The following is an 18,618-nucleotide window of genomic DNA, read 5'->3' on the forward strand; positions in this document are numbered from 1 at the left end:
AGCTCTTGATTGCAAAGGCCTGCATCCTGTGTATGTCCCTGCTGCTCTGAATTGTCAAAAGCTCCTCTTCAAAGGTAAGACATAAAATGTAAATAATAAACGTGTAACATAGAATACAATATAAATAGAAAATATGTTATAATTAAGAAACAGAAAATAATTATAAAATAAATTTGAAGGACAATTTTAAAAAATCAATAATACTTGAAAGTAAAATATACTTTTAAAACAATTTTGCACTTATGCAGGGCTACAAACAAGTGAGGAGTGCCATGTAAATTTAGTAACAAATATAATATTGGAAAATTATTTCGAATTAAAGTAGCTGTGACTACATTACTTCAAAATTGAACTTGTGGAATATACAGTATGAGCGTAGCTCAAATAAAATAATCAATAAGAATGGTCTTGATTGGAAGCTCGGACCATCCACGTAGGAGCAACCATTCACCTAACAGACAATGACGCACAGGGCTTGGCACTACTTTATCAGATGGTTCTATCAAATGACACTTAATTAAAACAATAGTAACAAATTTTAAAGATTTAAAAAGTGTCCTGAAGAAGAGGAAGTTCATTTTGCACATTGTAACTAAGTTACAAGAGGTTTACGTCCTATCTGAACGGCGCATCTACCGAGTCAACTTTTGGAATATCCCCTTAAGGTAGCTTTCAACGCAGCTAAGGGAAACGTATGTGAACGAGTAATAGAATCCTCCGTAGCAGAATGGATAAAGTCATGGTTCGATGACCACAAGGTTCGTGGTTCGAAACCCGTCGCCGAAACCAGATTTTTAAAAATCTTAATTCTTCAGTTCTGAAGATCTTTCTCTCCTTTCGTAATCATCTGATGCTCTAAAAAGAGTTCTCCACATTAATTCGATAACTGCCTAATGTGATTCTCGCAGTTCGAAAACTTCCCTTCTTATCTTTCACAAAATCAAAATTTTCGTCATAATACGAATGCTGTCCGATCATTTTTTCCCCAATTCTAAATCTCTGTCTCCATACTTGAATCCCTCTCTCTCTCTCTATCTCTCAATGTCACCCAGGAAGTCATATGGCTTGAGATCAAACCTTCGACTCTTGAAATCAAATGTAAGCTCTTTAGCAATGTGCAATCGTAACTCTATAGGTTTGTTGTTAAAACCAGCGTCTTTTCGACTTTATTCGGGGGGGGGGGGAGGAAGAGATTCTCCGGCGACATAAGACTTTCACTCTTTATTAGTGTATTACTATACATTTGATCAAAAAATACGTATTCATGAAGCTCAAGAGAGGGGGAATTACACCCTCCTGTCCTGCCCAAATGACGCCCCTGAAACATTTGCTTGCACTTATTGAAAATAAATTCAATGAATCATTGAATAAAACTCGTTTCTGTCTGTAGATATTTTAGAGCTCTTGGCAATTTCCATAGATTTCTTAGGGAGCATCTTACTAGCTTGCACTCTTTAAAGAAAGAAAAGAATGAAACTAAAGATATTTATGAAGCCCTGGGAAGATTGTGTGACTTTCCTTTAATTTAGGCTCTTAAAAATATTTCAGAACAAACGAATGGAAAAGACTGTTTTAAAGCTATAACGTTGTAAACTTGATTCCTGTTTCTTTTTCAGCTGAATGAAAAGAGTGTACTACGTCACACACACTGCTTTAGACAAGGAGAGGTGGAGGACGGGGAGGAGTTGGAATAAATACTAGAAGCAACTAATCGATTGATACATGTATTGCGGGAATGCATAAGAAAACTGGGCAAGAGTTTGTTATTCATTTGGACAAAGAATTTTTGTAACAAATTTTATGCCGCGAACTGTACCATTCAAATAAACGAGGGAAAGCCACTTCAAATTTTGCGCCACTTAGATAACCTGCAGTGCGACATCTTCAAATTCGAATATTAAGTAAAAATTTACAAAAACTGGGTAAAATTCTGAGCTAGTTAAAATTCGAATTTATTCATTTATTTATTTACAAACATAATTCCAGATACAGCTGGACGCCAATTTTCACTGGAATATCTAACAAATCTAAGAGATAATAATAATAATAATACTAATAATAATAATAATAATAATAATAATAATAATAATAATAATAAATAATAATAATAATAAATAATAATAATAATAATAATAATAATAATAATAATAAGAAGAAGAAGAAGAAGAAGAAGAAGAAGAAGAAGAAGAAAGATTGACAGTAGGTGACTAGAATTTATCTATTAAAATGACGCCGTAGTGCAGAGTTATATACAGTTTCAGAATTAAATAAATCTACGGGTGTATATGATATTTCATTGTATAACTTAGGAAGCCTGTAGAACAGAGAGCGTTGAACTATTGACAGTCTAGGTCGTACTAAATGAAAAAGATGTGTGTTACGAGTTTGTCTGAATGGAGTTCGGAAATACAATTCTGAGAGTGACGTTTCGAATTTGAACTGGCCATGTGTGAGTTTGTAGAGATATTTGAAATCACTGATTTTATGGCGTGTGTCAGGTAGTTGAATATTTAGTGTTCATAACAGTTCGTGCTTTGTCATCGCACGTGTGCGAGGTACTCTGAAACGTACTGTTGTCAGGAAGACGTTTAGAACTGAGTTTAGCTGGAATAGGTTTGTAGGAGCTGCCATTGTCCAGATAGGTGAACAATATTCCAATTTAGGAGAAATTATTGCCTTGTAGAACATTGTTAATGAAGAGAGGTTCCTTATCTCTCTTAATTTGTACAAAAGTCCTAGAAGACGTATCGATTGTTTAGTGATAGCGTTTATATGTTCTGTAAAATTTAGTTTGGTGTCAAAAGTAACTCCAAGATTTTTATGACTATTGACTTTCGTGACGGGTGAACAGTTTATGTTGTATGAGGTATGTATAATATTTTTCTTTAGGGATAAACTACAGGTGATCGAAGTGGCCAAATTTTGAAAAATGAAATGAAATTTTTGATTTTTACGTCCCACGGTTATGCCGGTTAGGCTAAAGGAGACGGTGATGATGAGGGATGAATGAAATGGTGGAATGAAGAAAGTGGGAGGAAACGGGAGAACCCCGAGAAAACCCACGCACACGGTGTTTGTCCACCACAAAGTTCACTTGGCGGGAGCAGGGTTTGAACCCGAGACCCCTAGCACCAGAGGTGAACGCTCTACCACTGAGCCACCGCGGCCCCCAGCCAAATTTTGAAATGTCCCTCCTTCGTTAATTTGAATAGTACAGATTTTTCTTCGTTGAACAAAAATGGATAAAAATTGACAAAATTCTGAGCTAGTTAAAATTCGAATTTGAAGATGTAACACTACAGGTGATCGAAGTGGCCCAAATTTTGAAATGGTTCTCTCTTGTTTATTTGAATAGTACAAAATATTTTCTTAGTTGGACAAAAATGGACAAAATTGGTCAAAATTCTTAGCTAGTTAAAATTCGAATTTGAAGATGTCTCACTACAGTTCATCGAAAAGCCCAAATTTTGAAATCCAAATATTTTCTTGGTTGGAAAAAATTCTGAGCTAGTTAAAATTCGAATGTAAAGATGTCGCACTACAGGTGATCGAAGTAGCCCAAATTTTGAAATGGCCCTCCTTTGTTAATCTGAATGGTACAATTTTTTTTTACTGGTTTGACAAAATTCTGAGCTACTTAAAATTCGAATGTAAAGATGTCGCACTACAGGTGATCGAAGTAACCCAAATTTTGAAATGGCCCTCCTTTGTTAATCTGAATGGTACAAATTTTTTTACTGGTTTGAAAAATTCTGAGCTAGTTAAAATTCAAATTTGAAGATGTTGCACTACAATTAAATGGACCCCATAAACAGCTTTAATCAACGAGAAGGATTTCAGTTATTTTGTATGTGGTCAGGACACTGGCTTCTATCATCTTTATTCCTGGAACCAGTGGCGTATTTACGATTTTGTTTCGGGAGGGCTTTGCCTGAAAATGTGAAAATTCTGCAAGATATTTAATATATTTTACATTATTTGAAACATCGCTAGGTCATTATATTTCGATACATAAATAAATGTAAAAAAAAATGAACACATTTATACTTGAAAATGTCGAAAATAATGTGACAAATATAATTAACAATAAACTAAGGAATGGTTGATGCTAAAATAAATTGCAATGAAGTGCAAAGTATTGGAAGTTAGCAACAATCTTTGCAATTATATGTTGAAACACAAAAGTTTCTTGAATATATATGGACACTTATGGGATGTTTGTTGTTATACATGATACACGTTTGTTGTTTGATAGAAATAAAATTTTATTATGAAGAAAATGGTCCACACACTCCTTTCTAGAATATTTGTTATCAGTTGTTGTTATTGTTGATTTGAGTCTAGCGTTCCGTTCAGCAACGAGGCTATATGGGACTTAGATCTACAGCTTAACATGGAATCTGAAAAACATGACCTCCCGCCGGGAATTGAACTTCATTTATATATACTGAAGTTCGTTTAACACAGTCAGTTCTTCCCGTTGGTGTTGGAATAAACCTTGTATATACTTGGTATTGGGACATTCCATGTGAAATCAACCAATGAAATAGCAAATTCTGACCTGACGATCTTAGATTTTTGTAAAAAAATTGGTGCACAGCTTTATTACAGTGGGAGATGAAAAAATTCCAAATATTACCTCTCTCCTCCTGAAAGTGTCCCCATACAGGGTGTTCAAAAATGCCAAAAAAACGGCATTTTTTTTAGTTACAATGAGTATTAAAAATTGTCATAAAATGGTTAATATGTGCACTAAAGACGTGAAACAAACACCATTGGAAAGCTTAAAGATTGCTCTGTAAGTTATACTATATTTAAAAAACCTGTAAAATAAAAAATAACACTTCAAAAATTCAAATTAAGATTTGAATTTTAAATTTCGCATAGAAATGTCCCTCTGATTTTTTTCAAAATTGTCCAGATTGTACTCTCATATGTGTACTAAAACACCACAAAGTGGGATATTTTTTTATCTCCCACTGTAATAAAGCTGTACATCAATTTTTACACAAATCTGAGATAGTCAAGTCTGATGATTTGTTGATTTGACATGGAATGTCCCTATTGGGAAGCAGTGATTAAACTGGTATGCATTTCCTGATCTGGAAGCAGACAGACCTATGACCCGGTATGACCCGAACAGACCTTAAGACCACGAAACATCGTCATATACATGAAGAATTTGTATGACACTGGTAATGTAGTTCTGACCCTTCCTGCTTGTCTAGTGGATAGCACGTGCGCCTTTGGTGCAAGTAGTCCCGGGTTCGATTCCCGTTAGGAGAACACTAACATGTAAAATTTTATACTTTAATTAGCATTTACTTTCATTAAGTATTCGTCTCCTTTCGCTTAAAGGGCTTAAACGTGGGAAGTTACACTAATTTTTCATTAACGTTCATTTCATTTTTAAATGTAATACTAGCGAACATGATTTTGCCCTCTCTTCTCACTAAATCTGTAATTGTCTTTCCCTCTTGATATGTGTATCTGTGTCAAAATATTGAGCTGAAAGGTAATTATAAGGCTTATAAGAGTATAAATGCGTGAGAATAACAGGAAAGATAAGTCATATGATTTTAAAAAAAAAAAATCGTCAAAATTTAATCAAGCGAGCCCGTAAAATTTGCTGTGTAGAATATAAGAAATACTGACAGTGAGTCCAAACAGTGTTTAGTTAAATCTTTTTGCATAGTAAGTTCAAAACCGCTGTATTACTTTTAGTATATGAAAACGAATTGCACGCATTACTGAACAGCAAAGGGCCCCGATTTCTCTGTAAATTTGGGGAGGGGGCATTCAGATGCAGAAGGTATATATATGAGGATTTTAAGACAAATCGCATTCAAATTATGCTAAATATTGTATATTCATAAATACAATAGGGGGCGCACATGAGCTTTGGGGGGCTGAGCCTCCCTCCCCAGTATCGGCGCCCTTGCTGAACAGGCGGATGGAAAGTAAGATAGAAGGGATGTTAGAAGAGAATCAGTTTGGATTCCGGAAAAGAAAAGGCATCAGAGATGCTATCGGAAAGAGTTCCTGATGTAAAGGAAGAGCTATGTTTGTGCTTCATCGACTGGCAAAAAGCTTTCGACCGGGTCAATTGGACGAAACTTTTGAAAATACTTAAAGAAATCGGAGTCAACTGACTCATGCGAAACTTGTAGATAGGACAACGAGTGAAGCTGCGATTGAATGAAGGAAAAACCAGTAGTGTGGAGATTGGAAGAGGAGTCAAACAAGGATGTAATATGTCGCCACAATTATTCAACATTTACAGTGAATGTTTAATGAAAGAAGCATTAATGGGAAATGGGGATTTCAAGATTGGAGGGCAGATCATTAACAAGATCAGGTATGCAGATGATACGGTTATTATAACTAGAACCGAAGAAGAACTACAGGAGATGATTGACAAAATAGTTGACACTGGAAAACCATATGGAATGTAAATCAACATCGAAAAATCAAAAGTCATGAGAATATCCCGAGGAAACGCGCCCTTACGGGTCAGAGTAGAACAAAAAGAACTTGAAGAGGTCGAGAATTTCAAGTATCTGGAACGTATTTTGACAAGAGACGCATTCTGCCCCAAAGAGATCAGGTCAAGAAGAGCCACAGCCAAAGAAGCATTCAACAAGAAAAGATCATTCTTAACTAGCAGGCTCAATATTGGACTTAGGAAGAAGTTGGTCAAGTGCTATATTTGGAGCACTGGACTGTATGGTTCAGAGACTTGGACATTACGAAAGTTAAACAAATATTTAGAGAGCTTCGAAATGTAGTGTTGAAGGAAGATGGAGAAGATAAAATGGACAGAGAGAGCTACAAACGAAGATGTTTTAAAGTGGATAGTAGAGAAGAGGACACTTCTAGCCTGCATCCTTCGTAGGAAGGCCAATTGGATTGGATACATCTTGCGAAGAAATTGTCTTCTTCATACCTCCATAGAAGGAAAGATGGAAGGAAAGCGAGGAATAGGAAGATAAAGAACACAACTGATAGATGATCTGAGAAACAGAAGAAAATATTAAGAGTCAAAAGAGGAAGCTGAAGATAGAAAAACGTGGAAACATTTCCAGGCCTAAAGGTAAAATAAAAAAAATTAAAAAAAACTCTTTAGTCCCAGGATCTCCCGTAAGGCAGAATACTTAATAATAATAATAATAATAATAATAATAATAATAATAATAATAATAATAATAATAATATGAAGACGAATAAACGTAAAATTATACTTGAAATAGTATACTTGGTAGATTAAGAAATGTCACACCAGGAATCAAACATGTGAATATTCGAGATAGAATACTGGACATCATTAATCTTATAAAATAATGTAGAGCGACATTTTGGTTACTTCCGGGCCATCAGGCCTGTCCGAATAGCTAGATTTATTTGGGTTACCGCATTTATCCGATTGAGACTGGATCTGAAAAGCAATCCCCGATTCGGGTAACGTGAATAAAAGTCATGATCAAAGTAATCTAAGTTGTAGCAGTACCATAGTAAATAGTTTACGAACAAATAAGAGTGTACGATACAGATAGCTAAGACATTTTACAAGATGAAAAATTCAAACATGATATTGTTTTGTATTCAGTTAAATTTTTCATTTTACCTACGCAATTTTGAAGTTAGATGCTACTGGTAAATTATTAGATGAATAATTTTCAGTATCGAAGAGCTGTTAAGGCAAACATTCAACTAAATCTGAGAAGGTTGAGAAAAATGCATGGGAAAAAGTGTTAAAATATTAAAATGCATGCAAAAAAGTCTGGTGCTAATATGTTTTGTAAGCTATCATTTTCTTATGGGAATTTGGATTATAATTATCTGTATTTATAAGAAGAAAATATCACGCACAGCGTTCAAATTGCACCTTTAAAATGAGATGCATCATATTGAGTGAGCTATTGAGACATTTTTGCGAAAGAACGAAATGAAACCATGATTTGCCTAAAAAATGGTTGAGATCCCATGTTAAATTGAACACCAATATTCCGGCCGCTGTGGCGCACTCCTTCTCCCTCTTAAGTTTTACGTCCCACGGTATGTCCGCTAGGCTAAAGGAGACGGTAATGACGAGAAATGAATGAAAATGGCGGAATGAAGAAAGTGAGGGGAAACGGGAGAACTCCGAGAAAACTCACGCACATGTTGTTTGTCCACCACAAAGCTCACTTGGTGCATGTTGGGATCGAACCAAGAACCTCATGTACCAGAGTTGAACGCTCTATCACTGAACCACCGCGGTCCTTCAGTAGTATTTTATAGTCAGCACAAAAAGTACTTAGAAAAATTGCTCTTAGTTTCTTCAATATTTCGAAGAAAAAAGACAGCTCGAAAGAAAAAGTAGAGAAATGATTCATAAGCGCTTTAACATGCTATTGTGACGTTTTCAGTTTTGGATGTTCCCTTGAAATCTGTTATTTTCAGGCCTATCTTAGAAGGGCAAAAATAAGCACGCGAGAAGAGGAAAATTTCCTGAGTTTTATTTATTGTGACTAGTATTTTGGACATCTTTTCTCATCATTCTTTTAAAGTATTAAAATTTCATAACTGATTACCAACACATTTATAAAGGCCTGCGGTACAAACCGCTGAAATAATATCCTTACGAACTGTAAGACCCAGAAAGAAAGGGGACCAAATGTCTATCATCATCTCTGGTTTATGGATTTCTTAACAGTAAACACCATTATCGTTGATTTAATGCAGTAACGTGCACATTCTTTAACCAAGGACGGGGGATTCAAGCATCCAAACTTATACCGTTTCAGGACCGCGTGATTTTTGTATACATATCTTCAGATGGTAAATTATTATTTTTTCGTAAAATCTTGTTATTTGTTATTAAAAATGTTGATTTATTAACTGAAGCGACACTTCTGGACCCCTTTAGCCTTTAAAACTACTGAAGCATTTAAAACATGTAAACATACATCGCAAAAAATCAGTACAATTAGCGTTCAATCAGCTGAAGTACAACAAACAAATTATCCTGATCTCGGTGAATTAGAAGCAGCAAAATCATCATCAGTATGGGAAGATTTTGACGAACAAGTCTCATGCCTCATAAAACCGAAAGAAAAAAAAAATCCCACTGCTGCTGGAATAACAGAACTGAACACACATTTAAAAGAAGCTTACAAGCTCGTACTTCATGGGAAAAAAATGTTGTGGTGGTGGAAAGAAAGGCATTATCCACCCAAGGCTATTTGAAATTATGAAAAGAATGCCATCTATACCTTGTTAAAGGTTTTTATTTTATTTTATTTTTTATTAAGGCAAATAGTTACCAACTGAAGAAATCGGATCAAACCTCGTAAAGTCAGGCAAATCATGTTCTTAAATTCGAATTTGTAAAATGTAAACCTTCGTTGCTGTATATAGGATATGTGTACGTTCAAATTGGAAGTTAGTGTAGATAAGGAATTTTATATTACTTCTGTTGAAATACTGTGTTTCAAGTGTTAAAAGCAAAACATGGTGATTATTGAACGAAAACAAGAGGAAAGACAATACAGGCAGTATGGCTATCCCCGCCCAGGAGTTAACCAGTCGCTCTCCCGAATGTAAGGAAAGGTAAATTGCTACTGTCAATATACCAAAATAGTGCTCCATTTTACATTTTACTCACCCCCCTCCCGTCCTTTTCCGGACAAAATTTTCTAGAATAAAGCTTAAGTAATTACTTCTTTTTTCTTTGTATCTCTGCGGATTGTTATTTACAACCAAACGGAAATTTCTGAATTACCCTCAATAAGAATATTAGTCTAAATCTTATTTGACCTCTTTTTCAGTTTATGTTTTCCAAATACATTTATAATTTAACTAAATTCAAATTTATTACATGAACGTACATAGACTTGTAATTATGATATTATTATTCATTATTATCTCTGCTGCTGGAAAATAAAATAATTACATATATTTGTGTTTCTTACATTTGTTTCTTTGTTTTTACAATCGTTCCCAACTCTCTCGAAATGCGTTGTGTATATAAATTTGTGTTACAATAGTTTGGCAAATTGATATTTGCAGAACACATTACTAAGTTCTGAAAGTTCTCTTTGACCAGCTTATATCAACAAATCGAGTTACGTCGAGAATGTTATCGACAACCATGGCTGATTACTGAAACCCTAGGCTGGCTGACTACGAGAAATTATTAGCTTTCCTCCTACCGTTCGTGAAATCTCTATCTTCGACTTCTATAGACCAACCATACTTAGAACTGGTACGCTAACAAGATTCAAAGAGCGTTGCCAAAACACAATTCAGAAACTTAATGACTTTATCAAGTCGTTAAAACTGGAATATCCATAGCTGCCGAATAAAGTTAATTGATGAAGGGAAAAGAAAAACTACGGCAATAAGCCAAAGATTACCCTCGAGCCAGAATAAATATAATATAATATTTTTCATTATATTATGGTATACTTTGCAATTGTTTATGGCTAACAACACATACCATACAAGATTTTCCTCCAACAGCTGTCACAGCTATTATAATCGGGAGACATTTTTCATTAGTTTGCGAGAAGCAATTGAATGGTAATGTTATAATAGGAGTACACAATAAAAGTAAGGTTACAATTTAAAGAGGCAACAAGTTTAAGATTACGCTGGACAAACATGTGTGCGAGTACAATTACTAGGTTTGTCTAATAGCCATAGGGCAATAGTTCTATTAAGACTTCAGTTGAAAACGAATATGAGTGACTTTCAATTATCTCGAATTAAAAGATAGGCAATCATACATGCACATAGGTCAATTCATTACCTGTTTCACTTTCTATAGGTCCAATAGATTAACAAATATGATATTCATGTGACGATGGTCCAATTTATCAGTACTAAGCTGTCTCTATATGCACTGAGCTATCTCACTGCTGCCAAATGATCGCAACACTTTGTTCATATTTTTGGTGAGATTGTCCAATGCAGTTCTTGTAGATGGAGCATGAACAACATAAAAATCGGTATTATCGTTCTTGAATGAAGTTAGTCCAACATGCTTATTGTCCGTCATATTTACAAGTTAATTTTAAAGACACAACAATTTGTTCTCTAAACCAAGACAAGTTAGAAATCGAAAAGTAAGTACAGATGATTGACGTTCGACTGTATGAGTGACTCAAAGCCGACTAACCAAGTTTCCCAATCTCGACTCTCGATCGTAGGCGTACTTTCTGATCTTCTTTCTCAGGCGATTTGACGTCACACTCTTCCCTTGAGATATTCATGTCGCTGCAAAATACATTAAAATGTTGCCCCTTGACACATTTGTAATTCCCTGCTGTATTCTGCTAATTAATCAATTTCCGGGAGGGAAAAGGCAAAGGACAAAGATAGAGAATATACCAAGCACACTTCATTTATTTAAAAAAAAAAAAAAAAAAAAAAAACTACACATCAATACAAACACGGATTTCATCCATAGATTTCTGATCCTTTGCAAATTAAATTAGACATAATTCTCAAGAAAAACGAGGAAACATTGCACATTAAGTTCTCTCAATGCTCTTAGTCTAATTTAATTTGCTAATTGTTTCTCTCAATGCTCTTAGTCTAATTGTTTCTCTTTACTCATTACAGCATCTTAGTACTACGTTACATTGAGAAGCTACAGGATCTAAAAAAAAAAAAAAAAAAAAAAAAAGTGGGTAATATGATGCAGATGAATGTGTGATGCTGTAATGAGTAAAGAGAAACAATACTCTTACAAGGTACATTCGTGAAATGTCCCTCGGGATTCGTGTAAAATTAATTCAAATGGAAATAACAGTTCTCCACGGCCTAGTGTGTGTTGTACTAATTTTAGCGGCCTATACCGGTAATTTCATAGTTATGAGCCTTCACATATCCGGCATTCAATTATAAACTATTATAACGCTCTAGTTCACAAAATTACTTTTAGTTTCTTTAGATGTAACTGGACATGAATGTGTGCATATGGGCATATGCAAAATAAATTGAATCAAATACTGCTTCTCTGACACTGTTCGCCATCTTGGATCCGTCATATTGGATTCAACTTTCGGTTTTTCAAATAGGAGTAATAATGGTACATGAATTTGATGTATCACTTGCACCTATTCCCATTTGAAAACCGAAAGTTGAATCCAATGTGACGGATCCAAGATGACGGCCAGGGTGTGTAACATGTGTCAGAGAAGCAGTATTGGGTCCAATTTGTTTTGCATATGCCCACATTTATGTCCAGTTACATCTAAAGAAAATAAATGCAATTTTGTATCTGGGCGTTATAGTAGTTTATAACTGAATTCCGGATACATGAAGAATCATAAATATGGAAATTACCGGTATGGACCACTAAAATTAGTACAACATACATTGTGCCGCGGAGAACTTTACACGATCCCGAAGGGACACTTCACGAATGTATCTTGTTAGAAACAGCGATGTTATACGTTGGATAATCAGTGTTACAGAAAAATGTCCTTTTTTTTTTTTTTTTCATGGTTCTGCCCTTCAGATATAGAAAGTGATGAGAAAATAACGATGACAAAGAAATGTTTGGGGAAAAGGAATACTTTGGATTGTTTTTAATACTATTAGTAGTTATTGTATAAACATAATATGTTAAATAGAAGTAATGCATTTTGAGTGAATGCTTCCCTAAGAAATGGGTGGAAAAATGAAATGAAATCTTTAAGTTTTACGTCCCACGGTTATGCCGGTTAGGCTAAAGGAGACGGTGATGATGAGAGATGAGTGAAATGGTAGAATGAAGAAAGTGGGAGGAAACGAGAGAACCCCGAGAAAACCCACGAGCACGGTGTTTGTCCTTCACAAAGTCCACACGGCGCGAACTGGGATCGAACCAGGGACCACAAGCACCGGAGGTGAACGCTCTACCACTGAGCCACCGCGCCCCCATGAAATGGGTGGAGTTCCTTGCCCAACTGAAATGAGAATTTCAACATAAAAATAATGTATTTTGAATGAATGATTCCTGAAGAAAAAGAGTAGTGTTTTTTGTCCAAATCAAATAAGAATTTGTACATTAAAAGAATGAATTTTGAGTGAATACTTTCTTAAGAAGAAGAGTAGTATTTCTTACCTAAATGAAATAAGAATTTGTACGTACATTTTGAATTATTGTTTTCCTATGCAAAAGAGCATTGTTTTTGTCCAAATACCGTACAACAAGAATTTGTACATTAAAACAACAATCTACTGTTTAAAATTTTACGTGAAACCATTAAATATGAGAGAAGATGTTATTTTTCCCCATGTAGATTCGCATTTTGACACAATCTGTACGTCGTTTTGTCAAATCACAAAATTTTAAAAGGTATCTTCACGTTGCCTAGCAATAATATCATAGGAAGCAAGAAAGTAGATCTCTGACTTCAAGTAGCAAGATAGTTCGTTTCTTGTGCGTATTTCTCAAGCACCAGTCGATGTATGTGAAGACAATGAAATAGAACTTAATGAAAACTTACCAGTAGCAGATCCACTTGCAGACAATTTCGAACCACTTGCACTAGAGCTCTGTAATTTAAGCTGTTTTACTCTATCCATATTTGTGTTGCTTGAAGTTTGACCACTCGAGGCAGGCACAGCAAACTGACCACTGATTACTTTCGTTTGGGATTCAATTCCATCATTTTTAACACATGATTTTGGGTCACCTAATAGGAAAAGAATAAGTAACTCATATAAGTATATGTTTTCAATTATATTCTGTTGCTTAAATATGTAGGTATTCTTATTTTATGTGAAACAACTCGCCTATTCTGTATTACACTCTACCTACTGAAGACAAGCGTGGATTTACGAAAGAATTACAGGGAGTAGTGCCTAATTTATAGCCCAAGCAATATACAGAATATTAAGGATTAAATGAATTCGAGATGCAAAACTGAGCTGAATAAGAGAAGCCTGTTTACAATTATCATTACTCAAAGTTTTGTCAATATGATTCAAACAATTGTCGCTAATTCGTTCCGAAAAGAACGAAAACGCATTCGTTTCGTAATGTTAACTGTACATTCCTTGAGGACATAACAATAACAATCATTTACACCACAAACATTACCACCGTGCAAAGTTTGCTTAATGTGGCCCAAGCAGTTTCACACTAATTGGACAGGTCACAATGTTCTTGCTTTTACACCATTCACAATACAAATATTATCAACGTATAATGGTTATTCTATCTCACATACTTTATGCCAATAAAAATAATGTAATCTTGTTTGTGATCGCATGCGGGAAAATTATATGAATTTCTGAATACGTATCACCCACTTCGAACTAAGACATCATCATATCACTTTCATTAAAATGCATATAGTAAAGAGGATAGCAAGGATTCAAATTGTATGCCAAATTTACACCACAACAATGGATTCGAACACCGAAGCCATTATTACATTTAAATATTATTCTTTTTCACTGTTACACGTCATAAAACATTTTCCTTTGTTTCGTTAATGTAGAATTTCAACATAAACCATATAATGCCAGCGAGGTAACGAGCCAGGCATGCTGTGTTCGACAGACTTAGAACAGCACAGGATGAGAAAATCACAAAAGAGAAACAGAATGACAGCAATCAAAGAAGAAGAAACTTCAGAGGGGCGTAATTCAAGACTAAACGTCCACTAAACTGAAATGCGTGACCTACGACTCGGACTTGTTTAAATGTTTCGCAAAGAATACCGGCTGCACCGTTTGAAATAAATATTTGAACACTACGGTCAAGCTGGGTTTTCACCATTCAATTTCTATAAAATATGCATCTTAAAAGAAGGGGGGAAGAGGTTCTTCTTCACCTTTCACATATTTTCCATAAACCTATTTCCCCCGAACGGAAAACGGGCTTCAGCTAGTTCTGCATAAACTAATGCTAATATTGAATCAGCTTTTCGGCCATCATTCCTCAAGCACACGACCAATCATAACCATCTTGTTTCAAAACCATCTATGACATGACCATTATCCTCGTATAAAATACGACGTAGATTAGACAGAAAAATGGCTTCAAACAAATGAGTAAGAGCTTTACTTGTTTTGCTTTGTTCCTATTATAAGGTTATTCAACAGGATATTATTTATGAAATACAAGAAAATAGTTAAACCATTTTTTTGGGAGAATGGTCTGAAAAAAATTCATTCCATTAATAAACTACACTTTATGAGATAAAGAAACCATTTGGCACACCTTTCTTAACTATATGATATGATATAACTAACCTTACAGCGCCAATGTATTTATCCCAGTGATATAATTTCAAGAAACACTTCTGCTCTCATTGTCTGTCACTCAATGTACAAAGAACAACGTAATCACAGTACTCACATACTTATTGGTCCATCACTAACAGTATATGAAATACAAATGAGATCTAAAAAATAGTTGGCCAACAAATAAACAATCCTAGAATTCACATTCATTGAAAATATCATAAAAACTCGAGAAATGAAACAAGAAATGCATCAACTGTTAACGTATCATTACACAGAATACAGATAGATATCATCAACTGCTCCACTATCACGACGCTGAGCTTGTCCACAATTAGGATTCAAGTTTCAATCTGATGCAGTTTAGATTTTGGAATGAAACTACTGACAGGATTAATTCTTGTCAAAGTTGTCTTCATCCAAATATAACCTGGGTTTCTTCGTTCTTATATAATAAGACTCAAAACACAATCCTTTCAATATGTCATGTAGTTTTCCGTATAATTTTAACCTACTTGATACTATGATTGGACTATCTTAGATGCTTGGATAGACGTGAAAACACAAAATCCTAATTATTAGACACTCTAATATATTCCTTGAACGTGAGTTCTGTGATTATATTGTTCTTCGTGCATTGAGTGACCGTAAATGAAAGCAGGGGCAGCTCTAAAAATCATATCGCTGGGATAAATGTATTGGCAGTAGAAGGACATTTATCACATACCCTTTATGGATTTTGATAAGAAAAAAATGTATCATGCCATACTGTATGGTTCTTAATAAAATAGTCATTTATGAAATATTAACCTAAAATCGTTTCAGCCATATTTGAGGAAAACGACTGAAAAAGAAAATAAACACATAAATAAAATAAAATTTCTATAAATATTTTCATTTTAATTTCCATGGCTTTCCCTGACTTTTTTGGTCGATCTACTCCTTTCCTTGTAATCATTCATAACTGGCCTTTATGTTCTATCTTTTCAGGTTATTTTCAATATTACAATTTAACGTTTAGTTGCGAAGTAAAAACATATAAACCTTCCTATACTTAGTTATCTAAAAAATATCTCTTAGCATCACATCTGTTCACAGGCCTAGCTATGATATCTCCTTTTTCCTTCTTTTTTCTTTTTGACCAGCTTGGTCTCAGGAGTACTCCTTTTCCGAGGCTGAGCTAACCTCTCGGACTTACAGCCTAGATAAAAGCTCCTTCTACACCCACCGAGGATTGAATACGGATCGATTTGATTGGCAGTCAGATACTCTACTGACTGAACTACAGGATATATTTAAAAAATACTATTTATTTTAAATGCATTTTCTATTTACTGGCAGCCTACTATAGCCTATAGTAATACAAGAACTTGTTTAATATGTAACCACTGTAATTACTAAACTAAAATTCGTTTATATTTAACGTTAACACGTTAACTGCCAACGAATTTTGAGTTTTAGTGTATTACTATCAGAAGTGCCCGATCTCACACAGAAAAAATAATGTTTATGCACATAAATTATGCATATAATAATGTTTATGTGATAATGTGTCTGAGGAAGGCTATGTTACATAGCCGACATCGTAACACAAATATAAAGTCTTAAAATATGTATACTGATTTGGTCAGTTGGAGTTTTATTAGTAAGAAATTTGGCGTTAAAAAATTCGCGTTTAAATTTCCTCTATCTACATACAATTACTTTTAATGATTATTTTTTAAAAAAACGTAAGAATGAATATGAAAATTGGCTATAAGACGGCTAGAAATGAAAAGAATGTGACTACTATCCATTTCATAAAGATAGGCCCCTGACTTGGCGGTGCTGCCGTGACGTCCAGTCAAAGCTTATATTACATTATCGTACCTCGTTGGAATTGTTGGAATGTTGTCTTTTCAATACTTAAGACATACAAATTTTCTTTGTACTGTGTAATGAGAAAAAAATAGAAATTAATGAAAAAGTGCGTATTTTTTCGTACTTTTTTGGTAAATCAATGTTTATAGGACAATATCTCGGAAAAGAGATAACATGAAATAATCTCCTGTGCACGATATGTAGATGCATATATTACCTATAAGTTTTGAAAATTTCATTACTCAACACGTAGTAATTTTCTTGTTATTCAGTAAAATGTGAAATATCATTATCTCTGAATTGCTGCGGTGTATTTACAATCTGAAAAAAACTTTTAGAAAGACCTTAAAGTAGCTTTTTCAACCAATCTGTTTTGACTTGTTTTAAAAGATAAACAATCACAAATATGACATTATGATTTTCTCAGCTTTGCGCCCTTTCCTATCGCAGTTTATACGGAGTGCTACGTTGCCACATTTTCCTGGCGCTATACACTCTCAGCCGGACGGGTATTTAAACTTGTCATGCGCACTGTCCGGCACTTTTTAGATATTTTTAAAATTTTATGTCTCCGCAGATTTTGAACCAATTTCTTAGAAATTAACAGGATATACAGTAAATGTGCCAAGTGTTCAAAATTAGAAAAGCGAACTCTTATTTTGTTTGGATTTGCATGTGATGGTCCTCGAAAATTTGTTGCTTTTTGTCAGTTTTTTTACTTACTGCACGCAGTACAAAATACACTTGCACAGAAACAAATACAAGCACAAACTTTATTATACGACATAACCTTAGTTGATATGTAATATTGAGTTTACACTTCACAGAAAATCTGTTTTCAGATCTAGGAGTCCCAGTACTTCTCTTTAGTGTTGTACATTTCGAAGTACTTTCCCACGCAAAGTCCAACTTTATATATCAGGCAATAAACCAGGGATGCAAATAAGCAACAAAAGTTTACTCGCCCAAGAAAAAAGTTACTAGCCCACATCACATAATAAAAATAATTTACTTAACTTCCATATGATATTAAATACTCGCCCGCACCGATGAACCACACGCCCCGGGCGAGTGGTTATTTGCATTCCTGCAATAAACGCTAATATTTATTAAAAACTTCCTTTCACCTTGCGGATGCTACGTACTTGTAGTTTGGATTCCACGTTTATCAGTAGGTTCACGTCTCATATAGCCTCGCTGCTGAACAGGACGTTCAATTCAAAATCAACATTTTTTATTTTTATTTTTTATTTATTTATTTATTTATTTATTTTTTTTTTACTATAAAATTTTTTTCGGTAAAAACAGCTGAAACACTTTACATGCGGAATACTCTGTAGATAGCCCAGCATTTTGATCAATTCCCGGGACACCACTAAACAGGGGTTTTGCGTTTACTTGAATTTAATCGCTCCAAGCTACATCAGAATCTGTCTTTGAATAGGAACGACACGTTTATTTCTCTCTTTCCCGGCGCAGCCTCAGGTTCACTTGAAACCGAGTTACTACCTTGTTCACTCCCGAATATGC

The 18,618-nt window shown here is 34.6% G+C and overlaps 1 protein-coding gene across 2 annotated transcripts in view; it reads right to left on the reverse strand.

Moving 5' to 3' along the window:
- Positions 1–18,618, reverse strand: part of LOC145662991 (cytochrome b5 reductase 4) — a 388,832-nt gene that overhangs the window by 349,657 nt on the left and 20,557 nt on the right. For both annotated transcript variants that reach the window (XM_081729095.1, XM_081729097.1), the window contains exon 3: positions 13,482–13,670. In XM_081729095.1, coding sequence (XP_081585221.1) covers positions 13,482–13,670 — 189 coding nt within the window. The remainder of the gene's footprint in view (positions 1–13,481; positions 13,671–18,618) is intronic.

Source organism: Thermobia domestica, chromosome 10 (genome assembly GCF_964235325.1).
Source record: "Thermobia domestica chromosome 10, izTheDome1.hap1.1, whole genome shotgun sequence".
In the NCBI taxonomy this organism is placed as follows: domain Eukaryota; kingdom Metazoa; phylum Arthropoda; class Insecta; order Zygentoma; family Lepismatidae; genus Thermobia; species Thermobia domestica.